The following is a 21,313-nucleotide window of genomic DNA, read 5'->3' on the forward strand; positions in this document are numbered from 1 at the left end:
TTTTATTTTATTAGTGGTGGTATAACAAAAATGTGTTCTTGAAACTTCTGGAGATCTTTTCTTTTTATATAAAAAGGCCACTTCACAGACTGGAGCAGGGGTGAAGAACATATTTTAGCAAATAAATCTTTTACCCATGCATATAGTTGTTTCATTCCTCCCCTTGAGGTATGGTCTCTAACTAAACTTCCCTAAGTTGTCCAAATTTGTAAAAATCAACAGGTAAAAGCTGGCATTTAAATGTGGTTTATCCTGGCTTGTTCTGAAGTTATTTAACCGTAATTTATTGATCTGTACAAAAATTATGTAGACAACATAATGGAAACTCCCTGGTTTAGCTGCTTGTACTAGAAAATAGGGGGTAAAGAAGCTGTATCAGCATGTAAGTAACCTTATCTTGGCTTATTAAGTAAGGTATATTGCACAATTATGGTAACTGTATTTCTTGCTTGTTTCCCTGAAATGCTTTGAAGTGTGTGTGTGTGTGTGCCTATATAAAAATATAAAGTTTGGAAACATTTGTTGCATTCAGAATGGATCGTGCCACTTAGAGAAATGTGACTGACTGTGTCTTTTTAGCACATTACAAATATAGCTGTACACCCAAAAAACGAGTACAAAAACACATTTCAATACAGATAGTTTTGGCAGAGTTGGAGATGGCTGTGGCTCCCTACTGGGTACATAGACTCTGACAAACCTAGATTTGCCTCTGGTCTGAAGGTAATGCTTTACAGATGTGCCAGTATCCACAGGGACCAGCATTCTACTAACAGTTTATTCTCTCAGCACACTATGTATATAAATAAACAGGCAGGGAAAATACTGACAGGTTTTAATACAGTCCACTTGCACCAATACTTTTTGTCAGAATGTCAGTCTGCAGCAACACAGCTTGCCATGGCTGCTGCCTGGTAAGTCATGATTGTGGGGGTTTGGCTGAGAAATGCTACTTGGCTATGTAACTAAGGAGGTTATGCAGCTAGGTATCTGATTTAGAATACCAACCATTATATTTCTTTATATCACAAGTTTATAATGATAAAAATTATTAGACTATATACCAATTAAAGATTTGATAATATGATACTTTTCATATTTAGTGATTCACTTTACCTCACCAAGGAGTGACCAGAGAGTTCCTCTAAAGTGCTGTCAGAATCTAGTTTCTGCTCTTGTTCTTTATCAGATACTCCGTTACTAGGTAATGAGTGCACTGCCTGGTGCAGTCCATAGTCCGACCCTGGAGATACTTTATTTTCCTCCCACAAAGAGACATTTGGAACTCCATTCAATGAATTTATGCCTGAAACACATTTGGGAAAGTGGTGGTTAAAAAACAACAACTTGAAAAGCAATGCCTTGTGTTTTTTAGATTTCAAAGCTATGTTCAATGTTTCAACCTAGAACAGGGGCTCCAGTCTAAGAGAGATGTGCTACATAAATGAACTACCATATATACTCGTCTGTGAGTTGAAAAATTTATGCCAAAAAATTGACCCCAGAATCCTGGATCAACTTATATACAGGTCAGTAGGGTAATACAGCTCACAAAGTTCCTAAAAGAAGTGCAGCCCAATGTCCCATTTTCCTTACTTCTGCAGCTGCTGCTCAAGCAAGGAAAGAGTGCTTGCAAGTTTGTGCCTCAGTCTCTCTGTTTTGCAAATCACTTCTGCTCCAGTAAGGAAAGAGTGCTTGAAAGTTTTTTTTGTGTCAGTCAGTCTGTTTTGCAAATCACTTCTGTTCCAGCAAGGAAAGAGTGCTTGCAAGTTTGTGTCGTAGTCTCTCTGTTTTGCAAATTGCTTCTGTTCTGGTAAGGAAAGAGTGCTTGAAAGTTTGTTTGCATCTCTCTCTCTCTGTGGTGACTGTTACTTCTCTAATGCCCTTGCTTTGTCCTTTACATCCTTTTTTATATGCTCCTAAGTACCCTCGACTTATCCATGGGATATCAAAATCGATAATTTTTGCCCCAAAACATGCTCTTGACTTATACATGAGATCAACTTATAGTCGAGTACATACGGTAGTGTGTTCCCACTAGTTCACAGTCTCTGCCTAACAACTGCACAAACTGGTTCAAAGACTGAACTATCAGGAGAAAGTACACATTCACACCCTCCTGAAGACAGACAAGGATGAAATGGTGGTATATGTATTAATATGGTCCAGGGAAAGCAAAGCATGAGCAAAATGGAGCAAGATATAGCCGAAGAAACTACAATATCTCTATTCACTCATTATGAAAGTGAGTACAGGGCTAATATCCATACAGGTGTGTCACAAAATTTGTCTGGATCATATATCAAATAATGGCCAAAGTCTTTATAAACCAAGTACCTAAAAGATACAAAAAGTAAAGTATATCTCTATACAATACTATGCTATTATGACTGCATGATGATATATAATTGTACAATGGAAGTTATACAAAAGGTCATAATGGGAGGAAACAGCATTTCTGATAGCTTCTCCAATTGTAATCAAAATTGGTAAGGAGGCAGAAATTTAGAATTAAGTACTACCAAAAGGATAGGAAGAAGGTTTCCACAATCAAGTATAGCGTGCCCTTGGCTTACGCAGGAGATCTGTTCCGGACCACCCCCCACATAAGCCGAATTCCGCGCATGCTCATGCCCCATTCACACGAATGGGGCTTGTGCATGCGGTGGCGCGTATGCGCCGCCCCTTGCACCCCGCGCGGCTTTCACCTATGCTGAAAGCCGCGTATGACACGGGCGCACTGTACTGCAATGTATTTTGTACGCATATACAGTGTTCAATTGAAGCAGGCTATACTGTTCAAATCTGGAGCTGGCTGTGGAGCCCCATATACAATATAGCTAAGTATGTTGTTTGCCCTAAGCAGTTCACCCAAGAGAGAAGATCCCATTTTTTCTGCACATCACACACTGATTTTTACTGGATGCATTGGAAAGTGGTGATTTGGTGGTGGTAGGAGGAATGTCACTTTCAAAATTAAAAATTAATTTCTGGGAAGCTGTGAACAATACCATCACAGGGACAGTTACTCCGATGAGAAAAGACTACTTCACAGTACTAAGTGCTATTCTAGAAGAATTTCCAAGCAACATGCCCGTATAAAGTATGTGTGTGTGCCATCAGGCAGCCTGTTTACTTATGGTGACTCCATGAATTTCATAAGAGGTGATTGTGCAAGTTCTTTCCTCTGAAATATAGCCAACAGCACCTGGTATTTGTTGGCAGACTCCCGTCCAAGGGCTGGCTGACTATACTTAGCTTCCAAGATCAGATAGAATCTGGTGCCTTTAAGGTATTTAGACCCTATAATTCCCAAAATGTCCCATATACGTATACTACTAATATCAAGAGACAAAAAGACATGCCTGATACAAAACACTTACTTCCTGTTTTCCCTCGTTTTTTCGAAGATGCAGAGGAATGGGAAGAACCCGTAGATGGTGGTCCTGAGGAATGATGGGTAAACTCTATAGCCTGCACCTCAAAAGGCAACTTCTTGTTGGTCAACTCTTCTTGCAGGCTGGGACTGCTGCTTCCACTGCCAATACAATTATAGAACTTATTATTTGTCAACTTAATATTTATAAACTTAATATTTATCAACTACATAAATCCACACGACAGTAAACAAAATTATGGCTAATTACAACTATTTACTGTTATAACTCCTTTAGAATTTAATATTGAAAATTCCTTTTAAAAAAACATACTAAGCACCAGAGGAATACTTTCATCTAATTTTAAAAGCAGTTGTGTTTCAGACCACTTTGGAAACTGCTGAAGATCCCATATACACTTGTGTACAAGTTGACCGATGTATGAGCTGAGGGCAGGTTTTGGGGCCAAAATTATTGATTTTGATATAGCCCATGGATTAATTGGAGGTTAAACCTAGGTACATGTAACAAAGGATGCAAAGGACAAAACAAAAATGATGCCAAAGAACTTACAAAATTCCAGCAGACATAACTGTTTGTGCTCACCCTGAAGGCTGGGTGGATGAAGAAGGAAATAAAGAAAATGGGGGCTGTGTGATGTACAAGGGAGGTGACCAGGTACAAGCAGGGCTAGGAAAATATGCACATGTCAAAAAGGATGTAAAGGCAAAGCAAAGAAAATGGCAACTACATTAGCAGTGATTACAGCCTTTAGCTTTAATGTGATAACTTTGCCTGGATTTTAACCCAGAAAATCTGGCAAACATACACAAACGTCTTATTCAAATCTTTCAAAACCAATTATTCATTGCTGCAATAACATTGCTGGGATCTCCTTCTCTGAGTAGAGTGGCAAAAGGTAAGAGCTTAGTTCATCTGAGAGAACCTAAAAGAAGCACTGACTCCCTCTACTCTCTCAGCATCCCTTTGAGAAGTGCCAAAGAACTGTTGCTGCCATTTTTCAACCCAGGTATTCTAAAAAGCCAGAAGCAGTGCCATGGCAGAGAGACTAGAGGGAGGTCAAGTGCTTCTTTCAGGTTCTCCCAGGACACACTAAGCTACTCTACTCAGATAAAGGGAGTGGTTTCTTTTTTTAAATAAAAGTTAAGGTATACTACTTATATTGACCATGGATAAGTCAACCCAGGTTTTTTTGGTTGAGTATTTGAATAAAATTTCTTGATTTATGCACAAATATATACAGTAAGCATCTAGGCTAGATATGTAATCTGTGAACGGACTGTTAGGAATATATATAGTTTGATTTTGTTGCTGTGAGAAATTTCATTATTATTGATGGCACTTTCTTCTAAGGATGAGATATAGTAGTTTCTGTTTTAAAAGGGGAATTCTCAAAAACACATCTATACTGAAATTTGAAAATATGCACATTTATTTCAATTTAAATACCTAAGTGTCTTACTGGGTAAGTAATGAAATACTGAGCAATCCTAATTTTTTTTTTTTTACAGAAATTAAGAAAATTAATTTAACTAACCCTCAGCATGAGGATGCAGGATTCTTAAAGAAAGACAAGGCAACTACCAATTTGTACCAACACAACAGCATTAGGGTGAGACTGGAAAGCTGTTTTAAATAGGTATATTTTCATTTATGCTATTTTATGCCATAACCCACTGATTTTGATATATCTTCTCCAAGGAAATGTTCTGCAAAGAAAGATTCCTTTTAATTGAGAAATACAAAGATCCTGTAGTATTTAATGAAATTTTCTTTCATGTTGTTGTTGTATATCTCTAAGACATTTCTGACTTATGGTGACTCTAAGGTGAATGCATCTCGAGGCTTTCTGGGGCTGGGAGTGTGTGACACACCCAAGGTCACCCAGTGGGTTTCCATGCTTGAGTGGGGGACTGAACCATGGTCTCTAGGGTTGTAGTCTGATGCTCAAACCATTATACCACGCTGGCTCTCATTCTTCCATACACATTTTTTTCATATTTTTTGTTCCACAGCCATTTAAGTACCTGGGCTCAAGAGTAGCCTTTTTGTCTGTTGCAGTTCCAGTTCCCTGTGATGAGATGAAGTCATCATCATACGAAACAATACTAGCTGAAGGGCTCATGATGGGAAGTGAAGACCTCTGAGTTGGTGACCTTTGTCCTGACCATTCTTCAAATCCTGCAGAAGAACAGAAAGTGAACACTAAATGCAATCTGAATTTCAGAGGGACTTACTTATCTCAGCAAAACTCATCCTAATCCAATGATAAGCTTTATACAGAGCAAAATACGATTTAGACTAGAATCTCAATTTCTTCTCTCCTGCAATAAGATGACTCAGCAAGTTAACAATACTCAGAAGTGGAGAAATCTGAACTTATTAAGTAACTCCAGTGTAAAAGAGTAGACGCCAATATTACCAAGAGAGATTGGAAGCTTCCTATATTTCAGTAAACATGGATATCCACAAAATTAAATTGCAGATTTATTACTGATATAAAGAGCTAAAGCTCAGAACTGCAAGTAAACATCATGCAAGTCTAACTCTTTTGGCAGTTAAAAGCAAAATACAAGAAAGAGCAGCAAGCCTCTCATTCCTTACCTTTTCCATACAGCTGGTAAGATTTTGTAAAAATGTTGATAACGCTATGTGGACTTCCCTTGGATAGCTCATCCCAAGGTCTTTGAGAACTCTTTAGCTGTGTAAAAATAGGTAAATATTTCTCTGCATCTTTCTGGAATTCTTTTATAGGCTCATAGCCAGTTTTATCTGCCACACAGAATTCTTTTTCCTTTAATATTTCAGTTGTCTTCAGTGCTAGGGGCTCGTGCTTTTCTCCTTCCTCCTCAGATAGAAGGCCATCACTGAGTGGTCCTTCGCTTATTGAATCTACACTGCCATTATGCTGAAGTTTAACTTTACTTTCAACACTGGGGGAGCATATTTGTTTCTTGGACAAACTTCCTAGGATTCCTTCAGATTGGTGACTGCCTGGAAGGTTGATACCAGCAGTATGAGGACTGATGGTTTCTGGAAGCTTTTTAAATTCACTGAGATTTCCAACTCCAGGAAGGCTGTCATCAAAACATGCATGAGAGATACAGGTACCCAACATCTTCTGAAGTCTGGCTGAAAAGACATCATCTTCTCTCACAGGGGGGCTGCTGGACTTTACCCAGTAGCCATCACTCTGGCCTCCTTGCAACAAATCACACTCAGAATTCCATACTGCACCATAGTTAATGCCTGCCCCTGCTAATTTCTTGGCTTCATTTTCAATCCGATTTGATAGAGAGGCTGCTGTTGCTTTCAGGGCTTCAATACGGTTCAATTTACTTTTATACTGATTAATGGTTGGCTGTACAGCAGATGGCATGAATGGCTGAGATCCCAAAGGTATAGAACCCACAGCAGTGCTATAGCTTCTTCTAGTTGAGAATACAGTATCAAAGTCCTTTTGTAAGATACCCCTGTGATCCAGGGATAAATGTTGAGAGAATAAACTTCCATTCAAGATAGCAGAAGACTGAGAGCAAGGAAGCTGGGTGTTAGAAGTCAGCCTATCCGGCTGAATCCACAAAGGCCCCAACAATTTATTCCTAGAAACATAAGGTAAAATTATCATAGTCATACATGGACAGAATCTGTACAAGATTTCATGATCAACAATTGAACACATGAATGTATTTGAACACAATTTCTAAACTGAACTTTCTGTTTAGATTACTTTTTTTCTCCTACCTACGGTAGATACAGCTTCATGCCCAACTGATGAGACACCTTCTTCCACTTGCATTGTTTGTTAATGCATGCATGTAAAATGCTGTTTAATAATAATAATAATAATTTGTTTTATTTATATACCGCTATTCCAAAGATCATAGCGGTGAACAGCAAGTAAGCTAATTTGCCCCCAACAGTCTGGGTACTCATTTTAGCGACCTCGGAAGGATGCAAGCCTGAGTCGAGCTTGGGCCCTTTTGCTGGTCTTGAACTCGCAACCTTGTGGTTTCGAGTGAATGGCTGCAGTACAGGCATTTAACCACTGCGCCACCAGGGCTCCTTCATGCCCAACTGATGAGACACCTTCTTCCACTTGCACTGTTTGTCAATGCATGCATGTAAAATGCTGTTTACACTTGTAAAATCCAATATATTTGCAGCATCAATTCCATCTGATCGAAAAAGTGACATCCTCATTTTCTCACACTGTATTTTGTACAATGACACTTTGCTTTTAATGCCCCTCTTATTATAGGAAGTTTCAAGGTACAGAATTCTGAAGGACTGCATTTCAAATTAATGGGGTGGAGGAGAGAGAGATATTTCATACCTCTCTGGTGGTATATAGGTTCTGTTGCAATATAGCCTGTTAAGATTGCTGCTTTTCTATAGGAAGTTCCTGATGCTCAAAAAACCCTTAAACACCCCCTTGTTCTCTTACCTGAGAACAGGATGAGGTTCAGAAAGAGACATATCACTACTGGAAGATGCACTGGGAGGACGCTCCTGCACCTTGTTCTCTTTGTCAGATTCCCCAGATGGTTGGTAACCAGGTTTGGACTGGAAAGTAAACAACCGTTTAAGAAAATGAATGTACATTGCCAACATGGCGTCAACAAAAATCATATATTTTAAAGGAGTGACAAAATTCCAACTGACTGAGCCAACAAATGGTATCTGTTTTGCAGAGAAGCTGATACCAGGTCATTTGGGAATAATAAAATATTAGCGTTAGCTGGTCATATAGTAAGTAAATCTCACTTTCATATCTAACACAACAGCTCAGAGCTTAATTACTATGAATAAAAGGTTTATTACGCACGTCTTGAAATAGAAAATGCAAACCACTCAACAGCCTGTTGTGAAAAATCTGCACGGCACTTTGCAGATAAAGTTGCTCAGATTCGTTCTAACTTGGATGTTACAGTTGATACAGTACCAGTGGATATAACCTCGGCATGTGTTTGACTCATGTTAGTGGATATTTTTCAGTTTGTGCAGCTTGATGATGTGGACAGGATCAACAGAGAGGTGAGAGCCACCACATGTGTTAGACCCTTATCCTTCTTAGCTTATTAAACAGGCCAGAGGGGGACTGTCTGAGTTGGTGAAATGGGTAGATTTCCTACAACATGGCAGTGTTCCAACTTGCCTAAAGCAGGCAGTTGTGATGTCTTTGTTGAAAAAGCCACCCCTAAATCCTACTATAATGAATAATTATCAGCCAGTGGGGATGGAACTTGAAGGTACTGTTTCACAATGGCTCCATTCCTTCCAGGAGGGGTGAACCCAAAAGGTAGTGCTAGGTGACTCCTGCTCGACCCCCTGGCCATTGGCCTGTGGGGTCCCTAAGGGTTCTGTTTTGTCCCCCAAGCCATGCAACATATTCATGAAACTGCTGGGAGAGGTTGCCAAGACTTTTGGGGTGCTGTTGTCAATTGTGGATGACATCAATTGTGGATGACACCCAACTCTACTACTCCTTTTCAACCCAATGCTAGGAGGCTGTACTGATCCTAAACCAGCACCTGTCATCAGTAATGGACTGGATGAGGCCAAACAAACTGAAAATTAATCCAGGCAAGACAGAGGTGCTCCTGGTCAATCAGAAGGCAGATCAGGTAATAGGGATTCAGCTTATGTTAAATGTGGTTATGCTCCCGCCGAAGACATAGGTTTGCAGTTTGGGTGTACTCCTGGACTTAGCTTTGGAACCCGGAGACTAAGAATTCCGCAGTGACCAAGAGTCTACATCTTTTCTACATCTAAAGCTTGAGTGCCAATGGTGCCCATTCCTCGGGGCGCTAGATCTGGCCACAGTGGTACATGCCTTGGTTACATCCTATTTGGATTACTGTAACCCGCTCTGCTTGGAGCTGCTTTTGAAGAGTGTTTCAAAACTTCAGCTGGTCCAAACAGCTGCAGCCAGATTGTTAACTAGAGCAGGTTACACAGGGCACATAATGCCCCTGTTGAAACAGCTTCACGGGCTGCCAGTTTGTTTCTGGGCAAAATTCAAAGTGCTGGTTATGACCTATAAAGCTTTATATGGCTAAAGTCCAGTTTATGTGACAGCCGTATTTCCCTGTATGAGCTGAGAAGAGAGGGTCTTCTCGGTGGCTCCCCCTAGACTGTACAACTCTCTTTTCAGGGAGACCAGAATGACCCCCCTCCCTACTGTCCTTCCATTGTCAGGCTAGGACATTTTCATTCAGACAGACTTTTAAAACAGAGTCTTTAAAGAACGGGCTGGAGGTGTTATAATGTTTTATTTGTATGTTTTAAAGTGCTTTTATCTTTTTTAAACTACACTTTATTCTTTTAATGAGCTATGTGTTTTAATAATGTAATAGTTTAATTCTATTTTAATGCTCAATTTTGTAGGTTTTTTTAACTGTATTATTCTTTTACATGCCAAGTTGCTTTGAGTCCCAATTTTGGGGGAAAGTGTGATATAAATAAACATCTTATCTTTGCAAAGCAAATCCATGCTTTCTTGAAACAAAGAGCTTTCTAGAGATAACAAAAAGGATGGGTTAGTTCACCAATGTAAAAGTCCTGTTCTCTACATCTGTAGGGGGATTTTTAAGAATGTTCAACTAAATGTATTCAGAATCCTGCATCAGACCTTCCCCCTTAGTACAGAAATGAGTGGAGCCAGCACATGCAGGGACATTAGATCACCTGGGGTGGGCAAATATGGCCCCTAGAAAAACTGTGCTTTTGAATTCTTTTGAGTATCTGCCTTAGGGGAGAATCTATTTACATTACTATACCCAGGTAGGCAGCTAGTAAGAGAAGGTTGCAGATGGCAGCCTGCTCACATATTTTTTACAGATAACCCGTATCTTAGTTTGGGTTTTACTCAAGATGTGGAAAGCCAGTTTCTGCTGTTCAGTACAGGTGATTCTTTATAGTTCTATCCCAAAAAACTAATATGGAAAAAACTTTCTATTGGCCAGGAAATACCACATCCTGTCATTCAAAATAATAATACCTCTCCCTCTTGTACAGAGGGCACTGGCTGCTCCAGCAAGGTCTCTTCCATTAACAGTTTAGAATAAGTCTCCTGTAATTGTTTGTTGGCTAATTCAGGAGCTGGTGTACTCTTTGTCTTGTTAGCCAGAGCCTCTCTTTGCTTCTTGTAAAGTTCTTGAAGTCTCTTATTCCTTTGTTCTGTTGCCTCTTTCTGTGCTTTCTTCTCTTCACTTTGCCTCTTCTTTCTCTCTTCCTGTTGTCTAACAATATACTGTCGAACTTCATCTGTATCATAGTGTCTTTTCTTAGATGTGATTTGAGGCTCCTCATTAGCAGAAAGCTTGTCTGGTTTTCTTTTCGTTGGGCTATGACTCCTAGTAATTGAAGAAGGTGCTGATTTTTGACTCCGGCTTTTTTCATTCCTGTCTTGCTGAGACACAGTGTCCAGCTGGAGATCATCAAGAATCCCACGGATCTCCACAGGTAAAAAATCCTTATTTACATGGTCTTCACCCAGTTTAATATCCTGAAGAGCAGAATCTTTTTTCTTCAGATTATTCTCCATTCTTACTTTACTCCGTGACCGTTCTGGACTTTTTGATAGGGTTTTGATGGTGACCTCTAGATTGAAATCAGATTCTGTCTTTCCTGTGTGGGAGGCTAGAAAGGTGGTGGGTTGAGTAAAGACAAGTTTAATATATTACACATGTGATTTTCATAGGTGATGCACATCAAACATACATTAAAATATCATTTTGTTTTGTTTTAAACTGGAGAAGGCAACACATGGACAAAATTCACATCCCTGCAAGGCAATTTTTGTGCCCATCTTGATTTAAATATTTTTACCAATTGCTATTTAAAGTTTAAATGCTTGCTTTAATTTTTTCCCCCTGTTTTCAGCCAAAATTCAGCAAAGTGGCAATTACTGGAGCTGGAGAGTGTGGATCCTGGAGGTGCAAACAAATCACATTAAAGCACGCGAGAGCTAAAAATGCTGAATTCTGTTGGTTTGATTTTTCATGCAAGAGAAAATATTTACTATGAGTTAAAGCTCTTTCAAGTGAAGGCCAAAGGTATTTACAGCATAATAATAACCACTATAGGAAAACAGATGCAAAAATCTGAGCACATCAAAAATGATGGATTAAATAATAACAAAAATTTACAGGCTCTAATTTTTGTAGTGGTAAGCAGATATAAGCCTGCGTTTTGCCCTCCACACCATTTAGCCAGTGTACACATACACACATACACAAAACAATTATATACCTTGTAATCAATTTTGTGAACACCTTAATTTTTGAAGTAAAATTCAATTTTAAAAATTCCAACTTGTTTTGCAATGGGTAAACATATAGCTTATTTTTGGACTATCCAGCTGACATGCTTACTAATGACTTATTGAAAGGATTAGTCCTAAAATATGTTTTAAGCCCTATGATTTTATAGGAGAAAAAACAGTTATTTTATCTCTTTGGTAGTATCTACTTTGGAAAAACAAGCCTTCCTTAGTTGTAGTGCCACATGGTCAAAGACTCTTATTTACTAAAACCTAACTAAATAATTTAATACCATGTCTACATACTGGGGGAAGAAATACATTCTTTCAAAAGTCCAGAATCCTCCACCCTTCAGCCTCACTGGAATAACTTGTTAGTATTCAGCATATTTGAAAGTACTGATTTACAAAGAAACCAATACAAAAGAAAAAGAAATATGCCACATGTATTCTAAGCATAGAGCCTGCACAGACAGGCCAAAACAGGCTTTGGGTCACTTTGGAAGTATGCTATTTAAATGATGCATGCATCCTAAGAGGAAAGAAGCTGTGCTAAAGCTGTGGTCCAGTACAACACCATTAAGTTTCCACAGTGTCTGCACATGCCTTGTATCATGCTCACTGACGTAAACAAGCTTCTTCTTTTGTAGTGTAAGAACTGTGTATACAGCATAATCCTAATAGTTACTTGGAACTAAGTCCCAGTGAGCAGAAGTTCTTTTGCTTTTGTTTTTAACTTGGAACTTTTTTAAAGGTCAAGAACTGCAGGCAAACGAACAAGCTAGTTTTTTGTGTCATAAGACTTAACAGCATGGTATACAGCATTTAAGAAGGAAAAAAATTATATTACAAACAGTTCATCATACCAGATTTAGTGGATTTATCCTTCCCCATTCTGTCACTGGATGATAGCTGCTTGTCCTGCTGTTCTACTTTTGGTGCTGGACCCAATATCTTTTTTGCCAGTCTCTGTCCATCTCGCCAGGAGGATGTACTTATTGTATTGATACCACCTAAACAAAGAATCGACAAAGAAATGCTGTTAATTGAAAAAATGAAATTGAAAAATTGATTAATAATGTAAAGTTTCATTAATGTAAACTTTCAGGACACAAGGACATGATGCAGGGAAGACAACACCAAGAGTGGAGTGGCTCTTCAAATGGGAGTGGCCCTATCATCAGGCTTCAAGTGACAGACACTGGGGACTGTGGCAATAATAGCTCTTTCAACTGTCCCTCCTGAGTCATGGCCTGTCTTCTATGAGCATTGCTTTTGAATCAGTGCTGGTAATGCTTACTTGCAATGCCTGCTTGATGTTCAAGGAAGCCTTGTTCTCCTGCCTTCTCTCAATGAGTCTCAGACAGCACCACTTATTGAGTGTACAGGTGTAGATGCAACCCAGCCCTGGCTTTGCACTCTTAACTGCTATGTTCATATGTTGCATGCTGCTACTCCTGCACTGAAGGGCTTATTTAAGTGAACCATGGAACAAGAATAAGGTGCTAGAAAATAGAGCCATGATAGACATTTTTGCCTGCCACCCAGTAATAATGTGGTAAATTCTGAAATGCAGCCACTCATCATTAACAGTCCCTATGGCCACTTCTGCAAAGAGAATTTAAAAAATGCACGTAGCTTATCTACAAACCAGTATTAGAAGTTATCGTCTCCACCAGCTAATATAAAACTAATGAGTCCTAACTGCCTATTCCAGACCAAACCACACCAAAATATTTTGTATGACAACAAAATAGCTTTCTCTTTCTCTCTATTATATCCACTGATGGTATAGATACTGATCCACTGATGGTATAGATGAACTGATGGGAAAATTCATTTTCCTTCTAGTGACTGTGAGGATTACAGTAAAGCTCAGAGGGCACAAAGGAAACCAAGGCGGGTAGGGTCATCAAACTCCTAGTCAAAGAGTCCCATCACTCCAACCTTATGAGTCCTGATTTCTGTATAAGACTATGTCCATCGCTAAACTAGCCTTATGTCCTCAATGCAATGGAAGATACTGTTCTTCACTGCTTTGTGTTTTGTTTCTTTTTATTGTTTTTAACTTATTTTATGATTTAATTTGTATCTTTATAAGGTGCACTGTGAGGAGTTTTATCAAAACATACAGTAAATAAATAAGTAAATACAGCTGTCATCTTCCATTATCTTCAAGATAAGGTATTGTACTTGGTATAATAAAAATAGCAATTTGAACATTGATTCAAGAGATGAAGCCAACATTTGCACTTAATCATTAGACATAAATTCATATTAACCTGGTTTAGAATCAGGATTTGGAAGCTGGATCACTTTCTGGATTTTGCGTACTGGTTTGGTTGTTTTTCTCTCCTTGCTTTTTTCAGCAGGAGTCTCTTTCACAGCCAAATCCTCTTCTGAAAAACAGTGAGAGAGAAATAGTAACACAACATAAAGGCTTTGTTTATCATCTGTGTTATCATAAATGTATCAACAGTTAATCTCTATAATCTCCAGTCTATCAGAATGTTGACAAATATCATATTACTTTCATATCAAAATTAACTGTTATAAGATGTAAATGATTAAAACATGTCAAGTTTAATTTTTGCTTTTTAAAAATACATAGGGGGTTCTGAAGACAGAACACTACTAACTTACCAATATGGTTCTTTTAAGTGAAAAGGAGTTATCCTCTAGGGCAGTGGTGCCCAAATTGTGCCCTTTAAGAGATTTTGGACTTCAGCTCCCAGAATCCCAGACTATTGGCCAATATGGTTGAGGCTTCTGGGAGCTGAAGTCCAAAACCTCTTAAAGGGCATAGTTTGGGGACCACTGCTCTAGGGTTTAAGCCTCTCCACTGCCCAGAAAAGGCAGAGATCATGTGACCAAGAACTTTCCCTTGGTACTGTGGAACCTTACCCCTTCTTCAGTTCTGTATCACTCAGCTTGGGACAAGACACATACTGAGAAACCCGTGAAAAACAAATAGAAATGCAGATAGACAGAGGAAAAAATTAGGAAAGCATGCCATAAGTTCACCAATGAGGTATGCTCAAATTGGATAGCATTCTTAACTACATTCTTAACTATTCAGATCCTTGTTCATGGAGTGGGCTCTGGATGCCTCCTCACAAAGGTTGCCTTTGCAGAGGCAAAATGACTAACTTGCAATTCCTGGTAAATGAATTTCATCACATGGCTGCACTACACATTTCTGAAGGTGGATGATTTGTTAAAAATGCAGAAAATTCTATGAAGAAAAACAGTGAACTGCAGCTGGTCAGATTAAAACACTCTTACTGCTTTATGGCTAGATTGCCATTGTATACCATATTGGCATACCAGTCTGTTATTCTAGCAAAGTGCACTTTCCCCCCCCCAGAAAAGCACAGTGGAAGGCACAGAAAGCGATCTCCATCAACACCCAGACAGAAGGCTGCCAGCTCCTGGTAGCCTATTTCCTCAGTGCTTGCCTTGCACGTATTATGAAATAAGGGTGTTCTGGAAAGGAAGGTTGCTTTGGACATCCTGAGAATCACAGGATGTACAGCTAGAAGGGGTATATCAGATCCTCTGATGTCTGATTCGGTCTTATTTTGTATAGAATCCTGATGATGAAGATGTAGATGTGAGAGGGAAGATATAGGCCAATATCCATTAAGTCTGAAGGAAGAACTTAAGTCTCCCCCAGCGTACTCATGTCAACAACTGGGAGACAGATGCTACACCCTCTTTTCTGCTTCCTCTCTGATTCACAATATCAGTCTCTCTTAGCGACTGATAGGCTGTGTTGGTGTTTGTGTGCAAATTCTGGCTGCCCCCTTTCACTCAAAGAATAAGAAGGTGCTTCAAGCCCCAACATTAATGCTGTTCTTTTTACCTAGGCACTCAAAACCATCCAGAATGGAACTGGAGGAATACAATGAGCCACACTCCACACCAGCAAGGCAAAAATTCTGATGTAATGATCTTCAACCTTTCTAGGTGGTAGAAAAATTTAATGCATTGTGGGTACTTTCTCTGCACCAATCTGAGAAACAGGACTGTAAAATATTAACTATCAGTTTACAAATTAAATATTAAATACATAAATAATATTAGATTTGTGGTCACTCTGCCATTTGCATGTGACTTTTAATACGATTAGCCTTGCTATTCACCTGTCAACTGGAGTTCTAAGTCTCGGCATAACTCTCTACTGAGATTGAGAAATTCCTCTTCGCGCCATACTTTCCCATCAGGAGTACGAATCTTGGCTTCTGATGGATTGAAACCTAACAGTAATAATTAATATAAAGGTAGTCAATGCATTATGTGGACAAGGTCTGTTGTAGACATTTAATATATCTTGTTATCTGAAAGAAATTTGGATTCCAAATCTATGCTACATAAAACATAAGAGCTAGAAATTTTGTTGTACAAAATATACAGCAGGATATTTAAAATTGGCTGAGACGGGCTGAGGCTCAAGGGTTGTAACTGAAAAAGTACGTGGGCTCCTGCAGATCAGTTGACACACAGGGAAAACCCAAGCATAGTGGATGATTCCTCCATGCCCTTTCCTAAATGGTAAGGGAATGAGACATACAAACGAACAGACAAAACAAAACTCCCTAAATACAAGAGGGGCAAATACAGAGCAGCTTCAGAATTTATGTACATAACCCAGAGAAATGCTGTAATTAAAATAATGCATTATATACCTGCTGCTCACATAGTGTCAGAAACTTCACAAAAAAATATTTGATAAGAATGTATCAGAAAAATTTCTTTGGTAAAATACTATGCTGCCATGATAATCACATGATCAGCACTATCAAAATTCTCCAAATAAGACCAAATATAGTACTTGTTATAGAGTCTAAACCTTTGATTGCACATAAGCAAGAATAAATCCAGAAGGCAGCTGCACAGCAACCGTTACATGGATAGAGAATGCAGTAAAGATGCAAAGGACAGATCAGAAAGAATTAAAACTCTTCTTTAAAATATTTCTGGCTTAGGCAGGATTCTAACTAATCCCAACAATATTTTTTTTGACAGTTTGTCTTGGTGTTACAAGGCAAATAAATATCTCTCTGCGCATAGATTTTGAATTAAGCATCAATGTACCTTTATAAGAAGGAGCAGGAGGTGCAGTTGCCACTTTTCTGATTTTAGGTGTCACTGTATTCTCAAGAGCTACTGCAGTTATTGGATGATCTGCGTATTCCAAATGATGCCCTCTGCTACACAGTTCTTCTGGATGGTCCCACTGCTTTCTAATTCGTTCTTTCAGTTTTTCCAGTTTAGCATCATGCTGATGTTGCTTCAAAATATCCAGTCTGTGGGCACTGGAGGTACTGGCAGATGAAGCTGAAGACTCTACCAACTGTAAATCTCTTAGTTCAGTATCCTGAGCTATACTCAGAGATGTTTTGACATATTCATCACCTCTGGATCCCTCAGTCTTTTCCTCCTCTGATCTTGTAGGAGTTATCGTATTAAAAAAAATATCTGAAGTCTGCAAGGCATCAATCGCTGGTCGGTCATTCAAATATCGAACAATAGTATCATCAGAAGAGGACAGGCTTTTGAAATCTCTGCTCTGCACATCTGTTTCATCTTTTTCATACGTTATACAACTCACTCCTTCACCTTTATTTCCAGCTTCTTTATGCTTCAGACCCCTAGCCTCCAGTTGGTAAGAGGTTTGGTAAGATGAACCCCACTGAGTGTGTCTAACAGAAGCACATTAAATATTAAAAATAAAGTCAGGAAGTAATAAGTAATGCAGATTAATATACATTAAATATAAAGCAAAATGCATCACAAACCTTTCCAGAGTCAGTGGCTACTACTGTGTTCATACCCAAATGATTCCTTACTTTTAATGAATTTCTTATAAAAGCATCTTTATCTTGAAAGCAATGTTCCCTTTCACAGTAAAAACACAGTCTAAACTATTTTTATTTTAGCGAAAACTAAATCCTGAAAATGCCTCCTCTTCAGGCACTCATTTCTCTATTCACCAGTTAACTGTGGCATCACCCTCCAGGAAATGTTATGGAAAGCTAGCCTTCTAATTTCTCTGAAGATGCCAGCCACAGATGCTGGCGAAACGTCAGAAAGAAACTCTGCTAGAACATGGCCACATAGCCCGAAAAACCCACAAAAAACTATGGATGCCGGCCATGAAAGCCTTCGACTTTACACTAGCCTTCTAACTTTGGAGCCATAGTGGGACCACAGTCACACAGCAATCCATTTTTAAAAAATCAATATATACAAGCCCCTTAAGACGAGAGGGCACAAACACTACGTCTACAGTCCTGAGTTAGCAAAACAGTGGCTTTCTTTCCATTTACCTGAAAGAAGCCAAGGGCTCACGGAATTCAACATGTGCACACTTTTTCACATTGCTATCCAAAGTGGTAGCACGAAGAGGGCTGCGTGAAAACTTCTCCTTCTTTTGACTGGAAGTCCTGTAACCTAAAGAGAAAGCAAGAAATCCTCTAGGTATCTCTGGAAGGTTCAAATTAGCACTCAAGAACAGTAGGTATTATAAATGAACTCTTCTTTAATGTATCTAAGAATTGGATTTGTGCTTTCTGAAATATGTGGTGAAACCGTCGATACAAATAATACACTGCATTTTAAAAATCTACAATATATTAGAAGTGTAAAGTATAATATATTGATTTTGAACTAGTTATTTTTTAAGGCTATTCTTAATTGTGACCTACATCTTAGTCAAAGTTTTGGTTCTGTGGCCAAAATTATGATGCAAAATTACAAGCGTACATATTCCTGTGTCACTGAATTTTAGTGGCAAACCAGGAACACGCTATTAAAATGAAGGATTCTGTGGCAAACCTCTACAAGCCATTTCGAGCAAGTAATGTGTTTGCTTTAAACAAGCGTTTCCTGGTTTGTTGCTGAAATCCTGTGGTACAATTTGTCACTAAATACTGGAAGTGCTATATTTATAGGTGGTTTAGGGATCAAAGGCACCCATAGGCCAACATGCTAGTTTTGACTTCTAGTTCCAAACAAGGGGGAACACTTCAATATCTGTTCTTTCTGCAGGCTTTCCTGCACTCTGTGTTCACCTACTCTGAAGCACATCATTTATCATCAAAGCTGGTGTAAAGAGTTAAAACACTTCCACTGGCATTAGTAAAGATAAATGAGCAACGTCAGGCTACAACGAAAAGACTCACTTGCTTACAATGAAATATCAGTAAGGTTTCTGTGTAAGACATTTTGTGGCATTTATTTATTTATCACTGAGGAAGCTATGTCATTTGTATTCACCTACACCTTAACTTTATCTGAGGATGAGGTTCTTTGCTCAATAGGAGTCACAGTTTCCAGCAATAGCACTGCTGCACACCAAGGACTCCAAAACTGACAATACTGGATTTATCAGCACTTCCAGACTGAGAGTCTACTGCTGGTGGGCAGGGTAATGAGGACTCCAGCACAGGGCTACCTGCATCTACCTAGTCAGACAACATCCTTTTCCACTGTCACCCATTACTACATACAATTAATGTTTCTTGTGGAGTCCCTTCTCAGGCTCAGTCATCATCCATCAGAGCTTGGGCTGATTACATTGTTTTAATTTAACTGAGTTTAATTGCATTTTATTTGTTAGCAGTCTGGAGCTAGTTTTTATGGCCCAATAGCAGTATAACAAGACAAGTCCACAGATACATCAGAGACATTTATATTAAAACACACATTTCAAAGGATTTTGCATTGTCTCATAAATTCTCACCAGCACAAGAAAAAAGAAAAGAAAAGAAAAGAAAAGAAAAAGGGAATATGGGGTTCTCGAGACATGACAGGATTAGAACTCCTATCACACCCTGTCATTGGCCATACTAGCTAAGGCTGATGAGGGCTATAGTTAAACATCTGGTAAGCTAAATTCATAATCTAATGATGAGCATTAAGGATTGTTAGTACTGCAAACTGTAAGACTATCAGAAGTCTTAGAAAAAGAGACTCCTGGCCAACAATGCAGAGAATTTCTCTAAATGGTCTCTACCTTTGCTCTTTATACTGTGTTTCAAGGGATCAGTTGGCAATGGCAGCACACAACAGACGTCTCAAGATGTTAAAAGCTCCTACCATGCACCATGAAACTTGACAGAAGCTCTGCCCAATCCCCAACCAAATCAGCCCATTTTCCCATTGCTCAAATGTGTGGGCTATATTCAACAAGTATTCCAGTTCAGAGTACTAAGCATCAAAAACCTTATCTGTGAGCAGCCCTGATAACCTAATACATACCTTTCCTACTTATTTTTCTGGTAGTACTGGCAGATGGCTTCTTGCTGTCCATTACAGAATCCAAAACAGCTGTGTTGGTAGGTGTTACTTCCAATTTGTTTTCAATATGCTGCAACTAGAGTTTTGATATACATAAGAAATGCTATACTATTTTTTTCCTTACAGCCATTAAAAAAAAAACAGTCAGAACTGAGTTTTAAAACTGGGTGAATTTATTAAAAGCTGACTAAACATACTATAACCAACATAAAAATTAAGCTGGATTTGTACTATTAAGCATAGTCTCCTATCATACTGGAGTTGACATTAATTCAAAGTAAGATTTTATTATAGGAATCTTTTGCATAAGCATTTTTTAAAAAAATAATAATACTATATTCATATAGGGTCCTCTTCAACAATATGCATTAGACATGAAATGCTGGAAGGCAGTGGGGTATATTTAAAATATAACTTATAAGATATAAAATTCATTATAAGATGAAACATACTTTGTGATGAATGACACTTTGTAAGATGAAATATCCTATCATGTAGTTTAGTAATTATTAAATGTATTTATAATACCTTATAGGAAGAAAATTCACTTAGATTATGAAAGGTCTACATGTGGAAAATATACCTAGACTATGAAGTGTCTATGAGATGTAAGATATACTTCCACATGGAGTATTTAAGTCTGTAAGCTGAATGTAATATAGATATCTAATAAATATATTTCTAGATAGTGCTTATCCTCTTACAACACAAATTTCCTGAAAGTCCAAATGCTTAGGATATTTTGTAAGGGGAAGAATTTTGGATCCCCAACATATTACATATATTGTACATCTAGGAATGGTGGGCAGACATGCAATTATAATAACAGGAATTTTGATAATATAGAACATTGATTCTATACTGCTGATAGAGAAAATACCTGAATCTTTGCCTACTCCATAGCAATCCTAAACCACTCACAAAACCCTCTACTTTCTTTTTTATTAAATTCAGAACTACAGAAAAGCACTGGGATCAAATACGGGGTCTGTTTGCTTTTGTATATAGCAGTGCTAATGGAATACTTACTGCTGCCTTAGTCTGTGAAAAAGCATCCCAAGCTGTGGTTAAATCTGCATGAAGAATTCAAAGCAAACTCCTGTTAGCTCAATTATCACCTTCACAACAAATATTTTGAATGGTCCAACAACATCTTTCAATGGGTCTGGCCCAGGATACTGTACAATATTTTTTATTCTGTATACATAATTAATTGAAAGTAAGTATTAAAAAGCATCCTTCTGGTAGTTATTACATGGAACAAGTTACCTTTTTTTACAACTTATTGGAATTAAGTCCACTGAATAGAAGAGCTATATAAAATAAACTTTTAAAATAAAATAGT

At 38.4% G+C, this 21,313-nt stretch overlaps 1 protein-coding gene across 6 annotated transcripts in view; it reads right to left on the reverse strand.

Moving 5' to 3' along the window:
• The window catches only part of CEP350 (centrosomal protein 350), a 94,964-nt gene that overhangs the window by 56,205 nt on the left and 17,446 nt on the right, over nt 1–21,313 (reverse strand). For all 6 annotated transcript variants that reach the window (XM_089515918.1, XM_089515920.1, XM_089515919.1 and 3 more), the window contains 13 exons: nt 20,998–21,041; nt 19,930–20,044; nt 17,997–18,120; nt 16,762–17,369; nt 15,810–15,923; nt 13,947–14,063; nt 12,531–12,677; nt 10,402–11,042; nt 7,846–7,964; nt 6,003–7,000; nt 5,426–5,579; nt 3,384–3,538; nt 1,117–1,306 (listed from right to left, as the gene is read on the reverse strand). In XM_089515918.1, the coding sequence (XP_089372044.1) occupies nt 1,117–1,306; nt 3,384–3,538; nt 5,426–5,579; nt 6,003–7,000; nt 7,846–7,964; nt 10,402–11,042; nt 12,531–12,677; nt 13,947–14,063; nt 15,810–15,923; nt 16,762–17,369; nt 17,997–18,120; nt 19,930–20,044; nt 20,998–21,041 (3,526 nt within the window). The remainder of the gene's footprint in view (nt 1–1,116; nt 1,307–3,383; nt 3,539–5,425; nt 5,580–6,002; nt 7,001–7,845; nt 7,965–10,401; nt 11,043–12,530; nt 12,678–13,946; nt 14,064–15,809; nt 15,924–16,761; nt 17,370–17,996; nt 18,121–19,929; nt 20,045–20,997; nt 21,042–21,313) is intronic.

The sequence above is a fragment of the Sceloporus occidentalis genome, unplaced genomic scaffold (genome assembly GCF_023333645.1).
Source record: "Sceloporus occidentalis isolate IW3139 unplaced genomic scaffold, rSceOcc1.0.p SCAF_3, whole genome shotgun sequence".
Taxonomy (NCBI): domain Eukaryota; kingdom Metazoa; phylum Chordata; class Lepidosauria; order Squamata; family Phrynosomatidae; genus Sceloporus; species Sceloporus occidentalis.